The 19,475-nt window shown below is 44.5% G+C and overlaps 1 protein-coding gene across 3 annotated transcripts in view; it reads left to right on the top strand.

The window, feature by feature from the left end:
- LOC119967682 (hydroxymethylglutaryl-CoA lyase, mitochondrial-like) overlaps positions 1 to 18,908 on the top strand; it is a 41,964-nt gene extending 23,056 nt beyond the window's left edge. For all 3 annotated transcript variants that reach the window (XM_038800538.1, XM_038800520.1, XM_038800529.1), the window contains exons 4-9: positions 1,834 to 1,929; positions 10,252 to 10,400; positions 13,054 to 13,117; positions 13,383 to 13,571; positions 16,654 to 16,779; positions 18,602 to 18,908. In XM_038800538.1, coding sequence (XP_038656466.1) covers positions 1,834 to 1,929; positions 10,252 to 10,400; positions 13,054 to 13,117; positions 13,383 to 13,571; positions 16,654 to 16,779; positions 18,602 to 18,703 — 726 coding nt within the window. In that variant the 3' untranslated portion in view covers positions 18,704 to 18,908. The remainder of the gene's footprint in view (positions 1 to 1,833; positions 1,930 to 10,251; positions 10,401 to 13,053; positions 13,118 to 13,382; positions 13,572 to 16,653; positions 16,780 to 18,601) is intronic.
- Positions 18,909 to 19,475: the final 567 nt, after the last annotated feature.

The following is a 19,475-nucleotide window of genomic DNA, read 5'->3' as shown; positions in this document are numbered from 1 at the left end:
TCGGCACAACATTGAGGGCCGAAGGGCCTGTTCTGTGCTGTACTGTTCTATGTTCTATGTTCACATTACCTTCCAGACTTCTTACATTATTATTAGGTGGCGAACGCGGAGAAGGTGCGGGGCTGGAGTAGGGAGTTGGAGGCTTTATGGGTGAGGGTGAAAGGGGGTTGGGGTTCTGGATTCTGGCAACGGCATCGCTTCCGTTTGCCCCAGGGAATTATTCTGGAAGTCCTGTGGTGGTTGCCACGTTGAAGATTTGGAGGCAATTCCGGCAGTGCATTAGGTCGGGAGCGGGGTCGAGGCTGATGCCGATCCAGGGGAATCATGGATTTGCACCGAGGAGGATGGATGCGAGGTTAAGGGGACGGGAAGAGAGAGAGGGATGAATGCCTCAACCTCCTGCGCTAGGCTGGGGTTAATACAGTTGAAGGTGGTGCACAGGGTGCTTTTGACAAAGTCAAGGATGAGCGGGCTATTTGAGGGGGTAGAGGATACTTGCGAACGGTGTGTGAGGGGCCGTCTAATCATGTGCACATGTTCTGGTCCTGCCTGAAGTTGTAGAAATTTTGTGAGTCGTTTTTCAGCACCATGTCGGCGTCCTGGGTGTGGATTTGGGTCCGTATGCCCTGGGGCCATGTTCGGGATGTCAAATCTGCCGGAGTTGCAGACGGGAGTGGGGGCAGATGTTTTAGCCTTCGCCTCGTTGATCTCTCGCAAGCGAGTTCTGTTGGGGCGGAGCTTACCTTCTCCACCTTGTGCCTCGGTGTGGCTGGGGGATCTAATAAACATCTTCGGAAGGTGAAATTTGCCCTGGGGGGGGTGGTGCGTGGTGCGGATGAGGGGTTCCGCAAGTGTGTTTTGTTTATTTTGCGTTTTGGAGAGCTAGTAAATAAAACTGGTAAATAAAAGTATTGGAAACTGAGGCAAACTAAAAATTAATCTTTGGGGAAACTAAACTTCTAACATTGGAAAGAAAACCTGATGTAATGGATTTGGCCATACATGCATTAAGTTCTGTACATTAGAACTTGGGAGAAAATATATCCAATGTTGGTTACTTGTCTTTTTTTTAAATTCCCAGAGGCATCAGCTGTCCTGTAACCTATTCACTCCCTATTTAGGGCAGCACGGTAGCATTGTGGATAGCACAATGGCTTCACAGCTCCAGGGTCCCAGGTTCGATTCCGGCTTGGGTCACTGTCTGTGTGGAGTCTGCACATCCTCCCCGTGTGTGTGTGTGGGTTTCCTCTGGGTGCTCCGGTTTCCTCCCACAGTCCAAAGATGTGCAGGTTAGGTGGATTGGCCATGATAAATTGTCCTTAGTGTCCAAAATTGCCCTTAGTGTTGGGTTGGGTTACTGGGTTATTGGGATAGGGGGAGGTGTTGACCTTGGGTAGAGTGCTCTTTCCAAGAGCCGGTGCAGACTCGATGGGCCGAATGGCCTCCTTCTGCACTGTAAATTCTATGATTCTATGAAAACCTCTCTAATTCTCTCTCTTCCTTTAAGATGCTCCTTTAAAATCTACCTCTTTAACCAGGCTTTTGATCATCTGTCCTAATACTGCCTTATGTGGCTTGTTGTTAAATTCTGGTTAATACTGTGAAGTACCTTGGGATATCTTACTGCATTAGAATGCAAGTTGTTTTACTGATTCTTTGTGATTATTGTTATACTATTTTACTGTGCACCTGACACTTTGGACATGGCACTTCATGACATTGGTCAGTTAATGTTGTACTGGAGCCCTCAAAGATCATGCTTTATGTAAGTGATTACACTTGTACTTGCCTATTCGATGTGTTGGAATGTACCCACTGCCTTTTTCTGTGTAGATGGCTGACCAGAAGGAAGTGATGCAAGGAATCCGAAAATATCCGAATGTGAGCTACCCAGTGCTGACTCCAAACCTGCAAGGGTTTGAGTCTGCGGTAAGTGTGCATTCCTGGACCTGCACTTTTCCATTGTTTACTTAATGGACAAAATGCTCTCCATTGACAACTTTAAGGGAATTCCATGCCACAAGTATGGCCTAAGGTTATACATTACAGAACTTGTACAATAATCCTTTTCTATCAATAAACTTAATTAATTTTTGTAAGCCTTTTTTTGAAGTGAAGTACAAGTGTTTGCACATTTGACTTGGTATAACATTGAGATTGGTTAGATATGTGTGATCCCGACAGGTGCAAAGGTTTTTAAATAAATGCTTGCTAAAATGTTAAACAAGTGGAAAAAGAAAATCTTGCAATGCTAGAATAACAACATACCATCAGAATGCAAGAGGAGAAAGATAAATTTATGTTTCGGGCGGAATCCTTCTTCAGAGCTCATTCTGAGAGCATTTCTAACATGGCCAGTGAGTAAATGCATCATCATAAGGCACTGATTATTCAGGCAAGAATTATTTTTGGATTTGATCTTATGTCTGAGTTTAAAAATCTCACCAGGTTTAGTGGCAAATTTAGGCAGAGTGTGCTAAAAGTCATTTTAACTCTGGTTGCTTCCTATCAAATAATGTGCAAACTTTGGCATTTAGTTTTAAAACAATACCTAAATACTGTATCATAGAACATAGAACAGTACAGCACAGAACAGGCCCTTCGGCCTTCGATGTTGTGCCGAGCCATGATCACCCTACTCAAACCCACGTATCCACCCTATACCTGTAACCCAACAACCCCCTCCTTAACCTTACTTTTTAGGACACTACGGGAAATTTAGCATGGCCAATCCACCTAACCCGCACATCTTTGGACTATGGGAGGAAACCGGAGCACCCGGAGGAAACCCACGCACACACGGGGAGGACGTGCAGACTCCGCACAGACAGTGACCCAGCCGAGAATCGAACCTAGGACCCTGGAGCTGTGAAGCATTTATGCTAACCACCATGCTACCGTGCAAGATAGCAACCTGCCATGTATTGTTAAACTCAAGAGCTCAGGCCTTCAACTAAGCCTTCTATTCTTTAATCTAACATTCAGAAAAATTGAGTGAATGCTTTCAGCGGTAGCAGGAACTTCTTAATCTCAAACATAGATACACAGCTGGAGTGTGTGTGTTTTTGTCAGGGTAGTGCTTCTGAGGTTTGTATGTTCACCTTTACTTGTTTTTATAATTCAGTCTGTTTTTAATTTTGATACTTCAAATTTTCCTTGATTTTGATTGGCTCATTGATTTAAGGAGCAGATAATTATTTTTGTTCCAAAGAACAGTTATATTGGACTTTGAAATGTTAACTCTGTTAATCTCTCCACAAGTGCTGCCAAGTTTTTCCTGCACTTTGTGTTCTCCAGCATCCACAGTATTTTGCTTTTATTCTAATTCCTCTGTTCTATTGGACGAATTGGTAAAATGAGTGTGCTTTGTGTCGGCATACAAGGTATTCATATCCTTTATCAGTGTCCTGTAAATTTCTTTTAGTGTACCTTCACACCCACACTTTTTTTCCCCTTTTTTGAGGAATAGGTTGTGAAGTGGTGGAAGAACAGCTCCTCAAACATGGTCACGAACATGCCCCAACTTGTCTCGTTTTTCTTCCCCGGCTCCGACACATCCCCTGCCCCAGTCCGGAACTTCAGTATTTCCCAGGACGTGGCCCACCTCCATAACTAATGCGTTAACATTCGACTCACCTTTTCCCCATATTCGTACTGCAGCCCCCTTGCCCAATGCATCTGTACTATCACCCTGCCCATTGTCAACCTGTTGAATTGCCCCTGCAATTTTCTCCTCCTCGCTTATCCCTCCATGGTGGGTGCCCTCGAGTACTCTCTATCTACCTTCACTATCTCATTCATTAGCCGTGAATATTCCTCCCTCCTTTCCCTATCTGCATGAGCCTTAAACGAGAGGATCTCCCACCGAACCACCGCTTTTAGCGCTTCGCAAAATGTGGCCGCCGACACCTCCCCGTTTTGGTTTCATTCAATATAATCTTTAATCACAGCTCACACTTTGTCGTGAAACCCTCTATCTGCCAACAACCCCGAATACAGCCTCCACCCCGGCCTCTGCTCCCACCCTGATCTAAGCCGAATCTCCAGCCAATGAGGCAAGATTACTATCCCCGCGTATTCTCCACCCTCCACCCCAACCAAAACCTCCTGGCTCACCATAAAAAGGTTGATTCTTGAATACACCCTGCACACATGTGAGAAAAAGAAATACTCCCTTCCCCATGGATCTTGAATCACCACAGGTCCATCATACCCATCTTTTCCATTCGTATTCTACCCATTGACCTGGGGCACGACCGATCTACCCTTGGCTCTAGAACACAGTTAAAATCTCCCATAACTGATGTGTGACCAAGTCCGGGATTGCTGCCATGAACCCCCTTGTTAAACCTACATCGTCCCAATTTGGTGCATACATATTCACCAATACCACTGGCGTCCCTTCTAATACCCCACTCACCATCACACATCTCCCACCCGGGTCGCTCACTTCCTTCGTGCTCACAAACCGCGTTTTGTTAATCATCAAAATTGCCACCCCCCTCAATTTTGAATCAAACCTCAAGTAGAAAACCTGACCCACCCATCCCTTCCTCAGCCTAACCTGGTCCTTCACGTGGAGGTGTGTCTCCTGCAGAAAGACCATCTCCGCTTTAAACCCATTAGGTGTGCAAAGACCCGAGATCGCTTCACCCGTCCATTGAGCCCTCGCACGTTCCATGTTATCAGCCGTACCGGGGGTTTGCACCTCCATTCCCCATCTATCATCCACCATCCTCTCCTTTCAGCTCTACCCCTATTCATTTCACCCGGTTCCCCCCCCCCCCCCCCCCCCCCCCACAAACCCGGCCACCTCTCTCGGCCTTCTCCCCACCTGTTCACCAACATTACCTGCCAGCGTGACGACTCCTGCCCAAAGGCTCCTGCTGACCTCCCCCTCCCCCACTCAAACAAAGACTCATCTCTACCACCGGTCAACTTCCCCAAAGACAAACAAAAAGAAAAAACACAGCCCCAGGCAGCAGGAGGGGGAGGGGACAGCCCTCCCCTTATAAACTTTTCACCCCTGCTACCCTTTCTCGACCCAACAGTAAAAAGAAGAAAAAATCTTCCACGTCGGAGGAAAAAAAAAACCTTCCCTCCAACTCCCACTCGGCCTTTGAAGTAATTGAGAACAAAGTGCCAGCATCTCTCTCTCTCTTCCCCCCCCCCCCCACACACACACAAAAAAATTGTTCAGTTCAATTCTCCCCCAGTTAATGCTACTTGATAAAGTCATTGGCCGCTTCTGGGGCATCAAAATAGTATTCCTGGCCTTCATAAGTCACCCATAGTTTCGCCGGGTAGAGCACCCCAAATCTGATCCACTGTCGATACAGCACTGCCTTGGCACGGTTGAACCCTGCACGCCATTTTGACAGCTCAGCTCCAATGACCTGGTATATTCAGATCTTGTTCCCTCCTCATTCACAGTTGCGCTTCTCCCTGGCCCACTGCAGAATCTTCTCCTTCTTCATGAACTTGTGGAGCCTCACGATCACCGCCCGGGACGACCCCCCTGCCTCAGGTACCTATGCGCTCTGACCACCTCAGGGGCCTTGTCCAACATCCCCTCTGCCACCAGCCCCGCCAGCATTCTCGAAACATACCTCGTGGCACTCAACACCTTCCACTCCTTCAGGCAGGCCCACTATCCACTGACTCTGCCTTCTCAATCTATTTACAGCTCCTCCACCTTTGCTCTCAACATCTTACAGAGGTCTTCCAAGAGCCCTACCTCCATCTCCAATGCCATCACCCGAGCTATGGTCCAACATCACCCCCTGAAATCTCTCGGATCTGCGACCACTGTGTCTCGAAGCATTTCTCCACCATCTCCATTATCCCTCGATGGCTTTCAAGCGTTCCTCCTGCATCTTTTTCCTCTGCTGGTGGAACTCTTCCTTGAAAAGGCCATCAACTGTTGCATCTGTGGCTTTGCTACTTGCACTAGCCCTTCACCGTTCGCCATCCTTCCACTGGTTTCTGCGCCACAACTCCTTGGCCAAGTCATTCACCTTCAGCCGGGTTTGATAACCAACAGACATACCACTCCCAGGGGGAACAATTTTCCGTCAAAGTTGCACCCGATATTGGGTAAAAAGAGCTCTTTTCTATGTCTTCAAGCAGGAACTGCCCTTAGTGCAACCACTCACACCATGGCCACCATCAGAAGTCTCCGTGAATCCTTCCTCAGGGCATTGGGCTTGAACCCAAACCCTCTGGTCCAGAGATAGGTGTGCTATCACTGTGCCACAAAACCTCCCCCCTGTAAATTAAGATATGTACTTGTGAAGTCACCTCTACATAGAACAGTACAGCACAGTACAGGCCCTTCGAGAGATGTTGTGCCGCCCATTTATCCTAATCCAAGATCAACCTAACCTACACCCCTTCAATTTACTGCTGTCCATGTGCCTGTCCAAGAGTCGCTAAAATGTCCCTAATGACTATGACTCCACCACCTCCGCTAGCAGTGCATTCCACGCACCCACCACTCTGTGTAAAGAACCTACCTGTGACATCTCTCCTATACCTTTCTCCAATCACCTTAAAATTATGTCCCTTCGTGACAGCCGTTTCCGCCCTGGGGAAAAGTCACTGGCTATCCACTCTATCCATGCCTCTCATCACCTTGTACACCTCTATCAAATCTCCTCTCTTCCTTCTTCGCTCCAGTGAGGAAAGCCCTAGCTTCCTCAACCTTTCTTCATAAGACATGCCCTCCAGTCCAGGCAGCATCCTGGTAAATAACCACTGCACCTTCTCCAAAGCATCCACATTCTGCCTATAATGTGGCGACCAGAACTGAACACAATATTTCAAGTATTGTCTAACCAGTGTTTTATAAAGCTGCAGCAAAATCACGTGGCTCTTAAACTCAATCCCCTGTTAATGAAACCAACAAACCATATGCCTTCTTAACAATCCTATCAACTTGGGTAGCAACTTTGAGGGATCTATGTACATGGACCTCAAGATCCCTCTGTTCCTCCACACTTCCAAGAATCCTGCCTTTAACCCTGTATTTTGCATTCAAATTTGACCTTCCAAAATGAATCACTTCACATTTATCTAGGTTGAACTCCATCTGCCACTTCTCAGCCCAGCTCTGCATCCTGTCAATGTCCTGTTGTAACCTGTAACAGCCCTCAACACTATTTACAACTCCCCCAACCTTTGTGTCATCGGTAAACGTACTAACCCATCCTTCCACTTCTTCATCCAAGTCATTTATAAAAACCACAAAGAGCAGAGATCCCAGAACAGATCCCTTCAGGACACCACTGGTCACCGACCTCCAGGCGGAATACTTTCCATCCACTACCACTCGCTGTCTTCTTTCGGCCAGCCGATTCTGTATCCAGGCAGCCAAATTTCCCTGTATCCCATGTCCCTTAACTTTCTGAATGAGCCTACCATGGGGAACTTTATCAAATGTCTTATTGAAATCCATAAACACCACATCCACTGCCTGACCTTCATCAATGTGTCTCGTCACATCCTCAAAGAATTCAATGAGGCTTGTGAGGCATGACCTGCCCCTCACAAAGTCATGCTGACAATCTTTAATCACTATGTTTTTCTAAATAATCAGAAATCCCATCTCTCAGAATCCTTTCCAGTATTTTGCTCACCACAGACGTAAGACTGACTGGTCTGTAATTCCCAGAGATTTCCCTATTCCCTTTCTTGAACAGGGGAACAGCATTCGCCTCCCTCTAATCAACCGGTACTACTCCAGTGGAGAGCGACGAGGCAAAGATCATCACCAACGGCACAGCAATCTCCTCCCTCGCTTCCCGCAGTAACCTTGGGTATATTCCATCTGGCCCAGCGGACTTATCTATCCTGATGCTTTTCAAAATTTCCAGCACATCCTCCTTAATATCAACCTTTTGAGCCTATTAACCTGGTTCACGCTGTTCTCACGAGCAACAAAGTCCTTCTTTCTAGTGAATAATGAAACAAAATATTCATTTAGGGCCTCCCCTACCTCCTTAGACTCTAGACACAAGTTCCCTCCACTATCCCTGATCGGCCCTACTCTCACTCTGATCATCCTCTTATTTCTCACATACGTGTAGAATGCCTTGGGGTTTCCCTAATCCTTCCCACCAGGGCTTTTTCATGCCCCCTTCTAGCTCTCCTAAGTCCATTTTTGAGTTCCTTCCTGGCTACCTTGTAACCCTCCAGAGCCGTGCCAGATCCTTGCTTTCTCAACCTTACGTAAGCTTCCTTCTTCCTCTTGACTAAAAGCTCCACTTCTCTTGTCATCCAAGGCTCCTTCACCTTACCATTCCTTCCTTGTCTCAGTGGGACAAATTATCCAGCACTCGCAGCAAGTGCTCTTTAAACAACCCCCATATTACTGTTGTGCATTTCCCTGAGAACATCTGTTCCCAATTTATGCTCCTCAGCTCCTGTCTAACAGCAGTATATTTTCCACTCGCCCAATTAAATACCTTCCCATACTGTCTGTTCCTATCCCGCTCCATGACTATGGTAAAGGTCAAGGAGTGTGGTCACTGTCACCGAAATGCCCTCCCACCGAGACAGACACCTGGCCTGGTTCGTTGCCAAGCAAATCCAAATCCAATATCCCCCCCCCCCCCCCAAGTCGGCCTATCTACATATTGAGTCAGGATCCTTCCTGGACACACATGACAAAATCTGCACCATCCAAACCATTTACACTAAGGAGGTACAGTCAATATTAGGGAAGTTGAAGTTACCCATGACAACACTCTGTTACTTCTGCACCTTTCCAAGATCTGCCACCCAATCTGTTCCTCGATCTCTCTGCTGCTATTAGGGGGGTCTATAGAAAACCCACACAGACGTGGAGAAATCCTGAAAACTCCACACAGACAGACAGTCACCCAAGGGCAGAATTAAACTGCTCATTTCTTGTTTCAGACTTCCATCCATACTAACTCAGTAGACAAACCCTCCTCGACTACCTTCTTTTCTGCAGCTGTGATGCACTGTCTAATTAATAGTGCCACTCCCCCTCCTCTTTTACCTCCCTCCCTATTCTTCTTAAAACATCTAAAGCCCGGAACATCTCACAACCATTCCTGCCCTTGTGAAATCCATGTAATTCCAAGTACTGATCCATGCTCTTAAGTTCATCTACCTTATTCCTGACACCCCTTGCATTGAAACAAAAATACTTTAACCCAACTTTGCCCTATGAACTGTCTATCCTTCCTCACAGACTCGATGCATACTATTTCTGCCCCTTCAACAACTACCCTATCCTCTGATCCGTAGCTCTGGTTCCCACATTAGAGGCAGCACAGTGATTAGCCCTGCTGCCTCATAGCGCCAGAGACCCGGGTTCAATTTCAGCCTTGGGTGACTGTGGAGTTTTCAGAATGTCCCCGTGTCTGTGTGGGTTTCCTCCGGGTACTCTGTTTTCCTGCCACAGTCCAAAGATGTGCAGGTTATGTGGATTGGCCATGATCCATACGTGGGGTTTTGGGGGTTAAGACGGTGGAGTGGGCCAAGGCTGAGTGTTCTTTTGGTGGATTTGTGCAGACTCAATGGACCAAATGGCCTCCTTCTGAACTATGGATTTGGTTGGTACTTTGTTGAGTAAGAGTAAAATCTGAGAATTCCCTGAGTTAGTATTTTTGAAACCATAGAAGGCTGCATTTGCAGTACACTAATGATAGCTGAACTGTTCAGAAATTGTGTTTACTGAGAATAGTTTACTGAGAATAGTTAACCAATTATATTTCAATTGCATTTGTTATGCTTAAACTTTGGGAAATTTTCCATTTCTTCATTGGTTGTAATTAAAGCTGTTTTGGCCTGTAAAATTTAGGTCTGTCCGGTAATAGTCAGAAAATGTCATAATATAACACAGGACTGCACTACATTCAGTAATTGATTTCTGTAAATGGCATTATACTTAGCCCCGCAAATATTTTATGGGCAGATTATGGGGAAGGTGTCGTTTTCAAATCAGTAGAAACTGCTGCAGGAGAGTTAGTTATTGTAACTCCTGTCACAGTCAATGATTAGAATTTGGTATTGGTATAACATCTTCCCCCCCCCCCCCCCAACTCTCATAATTAAATTATCATATGTGCCTAATTTTCTTTATCAGTGAACTCTCTGTGGATTCATAATTTATTGATAATCATCCTTGTGGCTTAATCTAGGATCAGGTGTTTGGTCTGCGTTTCCCCTTTTTATCATATCGCTGTGTCATGAGTACCATAATGTACTGTTTTTTCACAGCTCAAAGCAGGTGCAGGAGAGGTAGCTATCTTCGGAGCTGCCTCAGAAATGTTCAGCAAAAAAAATATTAACTGTTCTATTGATGAGAGTCTACAGCGATTTGAAGAAGTGATGAAAGCGGCAAAGGATTCGAGCATTCCAGTCCGAGGGTAAGATTACAAATCTTTCACATTTCCACGTTGAAAAACATTTTACGCATTTTTCTATTGGTGAGTTTATGTACTGCATCACAGGGAAGCTGCAGATTTATTATTTTCCCAAACGTTTTGGCTATTAAATGCATCAGATATACATCCTCAACTGGTATAGATGAAAATTGTTCATGTGACTATTAATTCTGTCCCGAATTATTATAGTTTCTTGAAGTTTGGCAGAGAACTTGTATTTATGGGATAGCCCTTTAAATTCAGAGTGAATCTAAAGAGCATTCTGGAAAGCTTGGAACCGGGGGGGGGGGGGGGGAGGTTGGAGAGGAGATAATTGGCCTTTGTGGTTATGACATCATGTTTGAGAAGTTAAACTCTGACTGAGGTTGCTATGAGAATGAAAGCCAACAAAAAAGGCTAATTAAAATTAATTGAGATAACGAGTTACATAAATAAAAACAAAGTCTCGCAGAAGGTTTGGCAGCATCTGCGAGAGAAACAGATGTTTTGATATTAATATGATTCTTTGTTGGTCCACAGATACCGGGGCAGCACGGTAGCATAGTGGTTAGCACAGTTGTTTCCCAACTCCAGATTCGATTCCTGGCTTGGGTCGCTCTGTGCGGAGTCTGAACGTTCTCCCTGTGTCTGCATGGGTTTTCTCCGGGTGCACCGGTTTCCTCCCACAGCCCAAAGATGTGCAGTGTTAGGTGGATTGACCATGCTAAATTGTCCTTGGGTTAGGTGGGGTTACTGGAATAGGTTGGAGGTGTGGGCTTGGGCAGGGTGCTCTTTCCAAGAGCCGGTGCAGACCCGATGGGCCGAATGGCCTCCTTCTGCACTGTAAATTCTATGAAGACAGATGCTGCCAGATCTGCTGAGTTGTTCCAGCACTCTCTGTTTTTATTTCAGATCTCCTGAGTTACAGCTTTTATTCAGTTGCAGTACATGCACAGACCAAACTCTTGGTTCAGTTAGTGGGGGGGGGGGGGGGGGTCTCTGGAGAATCAATGCCATCAAGGCTGTCGTGAACCGAGACATTCTGCAAGAGTGTGCCATTTGGGTGTTAACCACATCGGAACTTCAGATAGGACATTGCTTCTGGTGAAAGCAATTTGAGGGCCAAATCCATTGAGTGTGAAAAGTGGAGAATCTCACATACTGGAGTTGGAAATACTGAAATTGCACGTGGTTCCAGCAGTGTGGGGAGTGATGTAAGTTCTTGTAGTTTTGTAAGACGTGTCTTCGTTGTATGCACTGTTCAAAGTGGAATTCATCCAATAGAGTGAAATACCATTGATCTGTTAATGCTTGCATAATTTTGTTGTTTTTGTGTTTGACTCTTCCAGTAAAGCTTTTAAAAGTAAGGGCGGCACGGTAGCACAGTGGTTAGCACTGTTGCTTCACAGCTCCAGGGTCCCAGGTTCGATTCCCAGCTTGCTTCACTGTCTGTGCGGAGTCTGCACGTTCTTGCTGTGTCTGCGTGGGTTTCCTCCGGGTGCTCCAGTTTCCTCCCACAGTCGAAAGATGTGCAGGTTAGGTGGATTGGCTATACTAAATTACCATTAGTGTCCAAAAAGGTTGGGTGGGGTTACTGGGTTAGGGGGATAGAGTGGAGGTGTGGGCTTGGGTAGGGTGCTCTTTCTGAGGGCCGGTGCAGACTCGATCAGCCATGTGGCCTCCTTCTGCACTGTAAATTCTATAATTCTGTGAAGTAAAGTTGTGTTCATTGATCCTGTTCTTCAAGAGTTAGCTGGGAATTCCTTTCTCTTCAGGTTATTGGTCTCTCCGGGTATCATAACTCCAGCTTCTTCTCTGCAATACTTCAATACATTGAGTTCTTAGAACTGAAAGCCTAATTTATTTGAAACTTAAAACCTAGAACATAGATTGCACATTCTTCTAAAACATTTTACAAATATAATTTTTTTAATTGCCATTTTGAGGATTTTAACCTTTTCTGTCTCAGGCGATCTCGTTTTCCAGAAATGGGTGATGGAGCCATCGCATTATTGAACTCAGTGGAATGTTAATTTCTTCTTTAGTCTGAGTCTGACTGTAAAGCACTGTAGTGCTTTAATTTAGAAACTTCAATGGCGCATTGAACCACACTACTATCTATGCATTGCCTTAAGGGAAACTGCACTTAGCAGTGCTGTCGTAAAGCTTGGAATAACGGGAGTGCAAAGCAATGTTGGAGGGACTGGAAAATATTTATTTTATATATATATACACATTTCTTTGCACTTGCTGTTTTCTGCCATAGGGAGACATGAGTAGTCTTCCAAATAATACACAATCATACCAGCCCAATTAGGTAAAGGAACTAGCAGAGCTTCAACACAACTTGATATGTACGGTGAGATAAACTGTTACTGATTATCAGATTGGATCTGATGATTGGGCATACCCAGGTAAGGTGGAACAAATACTGCTCCTAAATAAAGCAGAAATCTGGTTTCAGTTAACGAATTGAAACATGCAACCATGGTCTGACCAATTACAGATTGTGATTCTGTTTCGGGCTTCATTATTAACTTATCCATACTGATTAGTTCTAGTTAGAGGAGGCCTCTATAGAGACCATCAATTTTTCACAACTTTGTTCATAGACTGAGAATCCATTAAATTAACTTAATCTCTTGTATTCTTTCAGATATGTGTCCTGTGTACTTGGCTGCCCTTATGAAGGGAATGTTTCCCCTATTAAAGTTGCAGAGGCAAGTATGGTGGGAGTGGGGGAAGAGGAAGGACACAAATTGAAATTTTCTTTTTAGCAATCACTACTAATAAAATGGATACTAAGATATGAAATGTACCTATTTTAAGTATAAAAGCAGATGTTGTCATATTCACCTAATTTATTGATGTTCTACACTAAACATTGTACATCACTAAATAATAAGATGCATTACAGAATCAACAGAACTGATTAAAACCTGTAGTCAACCTTGCAGCTGACTTGTACATCTTCTTGTTTTGCAGGTAGCCAAGAAACTCTATTCCATGGGTTGTTATGAGATATCCCTGGGGGATACCATTGGTATAGGAACACCAGGCAGCATGCGGGAAATGCTGACAGCAGTAATCAAGGAGGTTCCAGTCAGTGCATTAGCTGTACACTGTCATGATACATATGGCCAGGCTCTTGTCAACATCTTTGCAGCATTACAGGCTAGTAATTTTTTTAAAACTAAGACTTTTGTGGGTTTTGTTTTAAATTGGAAGACTGGGGCGGCACGGTGGAGCAGTGGTTAGCACTGCTGCCTCACGGTGCCGAGGACCCGGGTTCGATCCTGGCCCTAGGTTGCTGTCTGTGTGGAGTTTGCACATTCTCCACATGTCTGCATGGGTCTCATCCCACAACCCAAAGATGTGAAGGGTAGGTGGATTGGCCATTCTAAATTGCCCCTTAATTGGAAAAAAATTAAAATAAAATAATTTTTTTAAAAATAGATAAATAAATTGGGAAACCTGAGTTCTAGTAAAAGTGTTTTGATGAACTGAGTATCAGCAAATTACAAGTGATTGATTTCCCAGTTGTAATACTGACTTGAATTTGTACAGTTTGAGCTACAATGCAGCTTGTCTGCTGTAACTACTGCGCACAGTTACACATCCGCAGGCATACTCTAATTCAACTAAATATCTATTCAACTAAATTCAAATTATAATCATTTGAGATTTGCTTCCAGATAACAGTAGGTCTGAAGCTGGGAAGTCTGGGCTGTCGTAGGTCTGCCCACCATCTACAAAGCACAAGTCAGGAGTATGATGGAATATTCTCCACTTGCCTGGATGAATGAAGCTCCAACAACACTCAAAGCTCAACACCATCCAGGACCAAGCAGCCCGTTTGATTGGTGCCCCAATCGTAGACTCCCTACAGTGCAGAAGGAGGCCACTTGACCCTTCAAATTAGCAATCTACCCCCCCCCCCCCCCCCCCCCCCCCCTCTCATTCCCGTAACCCAACAACCTAAGCTGCACGTCCCTGGACACTAAGGGAAAATTAACATGACCATCCACCTAACCTGCACATCTATGGACTATGGGAGGAAACTGGAGCACCCGGATGAACCCACGTAGACACTGGGAGAACGTACAAACTCCACACAGATAGTGACCCAAGTTGGAATTGAACCAGGGTTCCTGCCGCTGTGAGGCAGCAGTGCTAACCACTATGCCGCCTGTTCTTGTTAAAGCATCAAACTTGGTACCATGTCATGTTCTGTAGACTGATTCATCGCCTTGAATATTAATTCACTCCCTCCGCCACGAATGCACAGTGGGAGCCATGTTACCATATTCAAGATGCATTACAGCAACTCACCAAGGCCCTTTCGATAGTACCTTCCAAGCTCATGACCTCTATCACCATAAAGACAATGGCAGCAATGCACGAGGACACCACAAGACCACTCCAAGCCACATATCACCCTGGTTTGTAGCTATCTTGCCAATCCTTCACTGTTGCTGGGATAAAATCCAGGAGCTTCCTCCCTAATGTCACTGTGGGTGTACCTGCACCATATGAATTACAGCAGTTCAAGAAGATGGCTCAGCACCAAGACTTCAAAGGGCAGTTTGGCAACAAATGCTGGTCTAGCCAGCAATGCCCACATCCTGTTAAGCAATTTAAAATATTCCCAGGGAACCCAAAAGGGGGAGGATACAGAGCTGGAGGGGCTCCCATTCAAAACGGCCCAGAACAGATTCCGTTACCTGGGAATCCGGATAGCCAGAGACTGGACACAGATCCACAAGTAGAACCTGACCAGCCTGGTGGAGAAACTAAGAAAGGACCTTCAACGATGGGGCTCACTCTCACTCTCCCTGGCAGGAAGAGTGGGACGATCAAGATGAATGTACTGCCAAGGTTCCTTTTCCTGTTTAGATCCATCCCGATCTTCATCCCCAAGGCCTTTTTCCCTTTTTCCAAAACATAGACAGGCTAATCATGGCGTTTGTGTTTGGGTGGGGGGGGGACCCGAGAATTCTCAAACCGACACTGCAAAGAGGGAAAGTCAGAGGGGGCCTGGCTCTACTGAACCTACAATACTACCACTGGGCAGCAACGGCAGAAAAAGTGAGGGGATGGGTACAAGAACCCGACACAGATTGGGTACAAATGGAGGAGGCATCCTGTAAAGGAACGACCTTCTGGGCCCTGGCTACAGCAGCACTCCCATCCTCCTCAACAAGGTACACAACAAGCCCAGTGGTAGCGGCCAAGCTGAGAACGTGGACCCAGTTGAGACAGCACTTTGGGATAACCAAACTGTCCCCCATGGCCCCCATCTGCGGCAATCACAGGTTCCCCCCCCCTAACCATGCTAGATACCACCTTCAAAAGATGGAGGCGGGACGGGGGCACACTGACGGTCGGGGACTTCTACGTAGGGTGCAGACTGGAGACACTGGACGAACTGAGTGGAAACTAGCCAGAGGACAGGAATTGAGACACCTTCAAATAAAGCACTTCCTCCGCAAAGAGACAGTGGGGTACCCCGGGGCCTCAGAAAGCACACTACTAGAGGACCCGATAGGCACAAGGAGCGAGAAGGGAGGGCTATGTGTGAAAATATACAGACAGCTACTGGACAGAGCTCGAACACCACTGGACGGGACCAGACAAAAATGTGAGGACGAACTGGGGACAGAGGTAGGATGGGGACTCTCGCTGACCTCTCGGGTGGGGTGGGGGTGGGGGAGAAATGATGATGGGGAAACCACGAGAGAAGAAGAAGGGTGCTGAAACCAATGGCCCGGGGGGGGGAAGAGAAATGTCATAGACCGATCCAGAGGGCAGCAAAATGTACTTACTTAGTCAAATAAATGAAGGACAAAACAAACCTCTCTGTAAAGTAAAGCAAATTAGCGCAGGCAAGAAAAATGTCATGTATATAAGTAACAACTGTTTATAAATGAGAAAAGCCAATAAAAAGATTTTTTTTTAAAAAAGCAATTTAAAATAAACTGTAGTGCCAAAGGAATCAAAACTCATGGGTTCTGTTCCCCGTGATTGGGTACCTTTTTTAAGCTGGTTTAGTAGATTGTAAGCTGAAATTTTCCTTAAGTGACTACCACAAAAACAGCATGAAAAACTAGGTAACTAGCTTTGCTAATTTCATATTTAATGTTTAGTTGCTCCCATAATCTTTGTTACCCTTAGCTGGTTACACGCCCAAGAGTAATGCAATTTTTAATGTTCAGAAGTGTGCTGCTATACTGGGATTTTCCATTTGTTTTTTCAGATGGGAATCTGTACAGTGGACTCGTCAGTGGCTGGCTTGGGTGGCTGTCCTTATGCTAAAGGCGCATCTGGAAATGTGGCAACTGAGGATGTAGTGTACATGTTGAATGGGCTTGGAATTCACACAGTATGTATGCCTTTTAGGGAAATATTTTGTTCTTGTTTTAACTTTTCAGGTTGTTGTTTAACATGTAATAATAATCTTTGCAGTCTTATAAGCCTACTTGTGGCACTAATAATGAAGTTACTGTGAAAATCCCCTCATTGCCACACTCCGGCACCTGTTCAGATACACTGAGGGAGAATTCAGAATGTCTAATTCACCAACAAGTCCCAAAAGACGTGCTCGTTAGGTGAGTTGGACATTCTGAATTCTCCCTCAATGTACCCGAACAGGTGTCGGAGTGTGGCGACTAGGGGATTCTCACAGTAACTTCATTGCAGTGTTAATGTAAGCCTACTTGTGACACTAATAAAGATTATTATTATGTAAATGCTGTCAAACAATCTCAGATTTGATGCAGTGAAGTTCAATTCTTCCCCTCCTGGAGCAGCAAACTGGTGGAAAGATCCTTCCAATTGCGTCCTTTACAAGCTTTTTGCTACCAATTAGGTTCTTCTGCTGATTACTTGCACCTGCAGTGTCATTTATTGTCTGCATTGTTGAATGGGATCTGTTGTCTATTTTCTCTAATGCTCCCACCATCTATCATGCCTGTCGAACTGCAACACGGCGGCACAGTGGTTAGCACTGCTGCCTCACAGCGCCGAGATCCCAAATTTGGGTCAGTGCCCGTGTGGAGTTTGCACATTCTCCCCGTGTCTGCGTGGGTTTCCCCCCCACCACCCAAATGGTGTACAGGTTAGGTGGATTGGCCACACTAAATTGCCCTTTAGTTGGACAAAATTAATTGGGTATTCTAAATTTATATTTTAAAAATATCCCTGTCGTAACATTCAGGTCCTGAAATTTAAAAAATGAACTTTTGTTGACTCCGGGACATACAACTGACACCCAGCTGTTAATCAGAGGGGATGGCTTGAAGCTTGATGGAGGGAAGTATCAAATAAGCACAACTGAAACAAGTGTGGAAATTTCTGACTCTGACATTCAGGAGTAATCTGAATTCTGAACAGAATTTACTCCTGCTGGTTTACACATGATACATCGTGAATCAGCTGATAAAAGGAAGCAATAAATAAATTAATAAACTAATTAGGTGGGATTTAATCAGCTGGGGTAACAGTGGAAGGCAAAGACAACTATTGACCAAACCAAATTATTTTAAGATTGGGCATTACTGAGTGAGGAAAATTAGATTGATAGGCTAGCAGCTGTCAACCCTTCTGCAGGTACATGGGTGCATCAATTAGCTGGGACAAGACCGAAGGTTAAATTTCAGTTTTCGCGCTCCTCAATTTTATGTAACTACACACAGCCTGAGTTGTGTGTGTGTGTGTTTTTTTTAAAGTTCAAATTCTTATTTTCTATTTCAGTGCTAAACTTCAGTATTTTTTGTTCTAAGTGCTATGTAAAAAGCAGACCATTAATTTCCTGTTTTTGAACAACGTATGGTGCCACAGCAATCAAAGTTGCCTTAATTGAGTTCAAATGGCCAGAATACCTTTCAAATGATTCTAATAAAACAGAACCTTGGGATACAGAGCATTAGTAATTTGGGAAGTGACGTGGTAAGTACATTTGAAAGAAGTAGGATAAACTTTTGTCTTTAGAGTTCCCAAATCTCTCCCATCACTTTGGTTATTTTTGTGTTATTTCTGGGAATGTTGGAGATCGATTTATTGTTTTGATTAATTAACAGTTTCCATTTTCATTGTATTGTGCAACCACCGTGATGGTAGAAAGAAAAGAAAATGGACTGTGGTCTTTGTCATCATGTAATTCCCAATATGCATTAATAAAACATTTTTATTCTGTTATTTTCTAGGGAGTCGACCTGGCAAAGTTACTGGAGGCTGGTGCATATATCTGCAAAGCCCTAAAGAGGAAAACCAGCTCCAAGGTCGCTCAGGCATCTTGCAAATTGTAATAATCAGTAAACTATTATATTCAGATTCATGGAAAAATAAATGAGTATTGTAAAAATTTTCCAGCCTACAACTTCCACCTTCCCCAGCATTTAAAAGGCATTATTGACAGTTTATCTTATTTTGCTCTTCTGATTTTAAGTTTGAATTACATTCAGATGCGGGTGCATAATACAAAAAAAAATTGCACATGCTGGAAATCTGAAATAAAAATGAAAAACGTCAGCAGGTTGGAAGCATCTGTGGGGAGAGAAATAAAGTTGGCCTGTCAGGTCAGATGATGTTAATTAATTCCATTAATTAGCAGAGCAAAAAGGATTTTCCGGATTACCCTTGTTACGATCTCTGAAAAGGGGTTGAATGATAGAAAGTACCAAAATGGAGAACGTTTTCTCTTAAGGTTGCTTTCCTATTCCACCCAAACAAAAACAAAGTGAAATGTTTTGTTAGGGGGCAGAAATAGATGTAAATCTGGTCCTGTTGCCTCATTGTAATTTTGGTGTATAATACTGGGCTGATTCTGAATTATTTGTTCCATTTCAAGAAAATAACTCTAGCTGCAGGCGTTATCTATCTGTTGTAGGTGTTTTCTTTCGGAAATGCCCCTCAAAGTTAGGTAGTGCTTTTCTTTCCACATTGCAAGTCTCACTGCGTCAATTCATCTCCCACAGGGCTTCCACAAAGGTGGCTCCTGAGCTAATATTTTATATCAACCTGTTAAATTATTAGAAAGTCTTCACAGTATATGATGGATATAAGACCCTAAAAGTTTAG

This window comes from Scyliorhinus canicula, chromosome 1 (genome assembly GCF_902713615.1).
Source record: "Scyliorhinus canicula chromosome 1, sScyCan1.1, whole genome shotgun sequence".
Classification (NCBI taxonomy): Eukaryota; Metazoa; Chordata; class Chondrichthyes; order Carcharhiniformes; family Scyliorhinidae; genus Scyliorhinus; species Scyliorhinus canicula.
The sequence above is the reverse complement of the archived record's forward strand: the minus strand, read 5'-3'. Positions and strand labels throughout refer to the sequence as shown.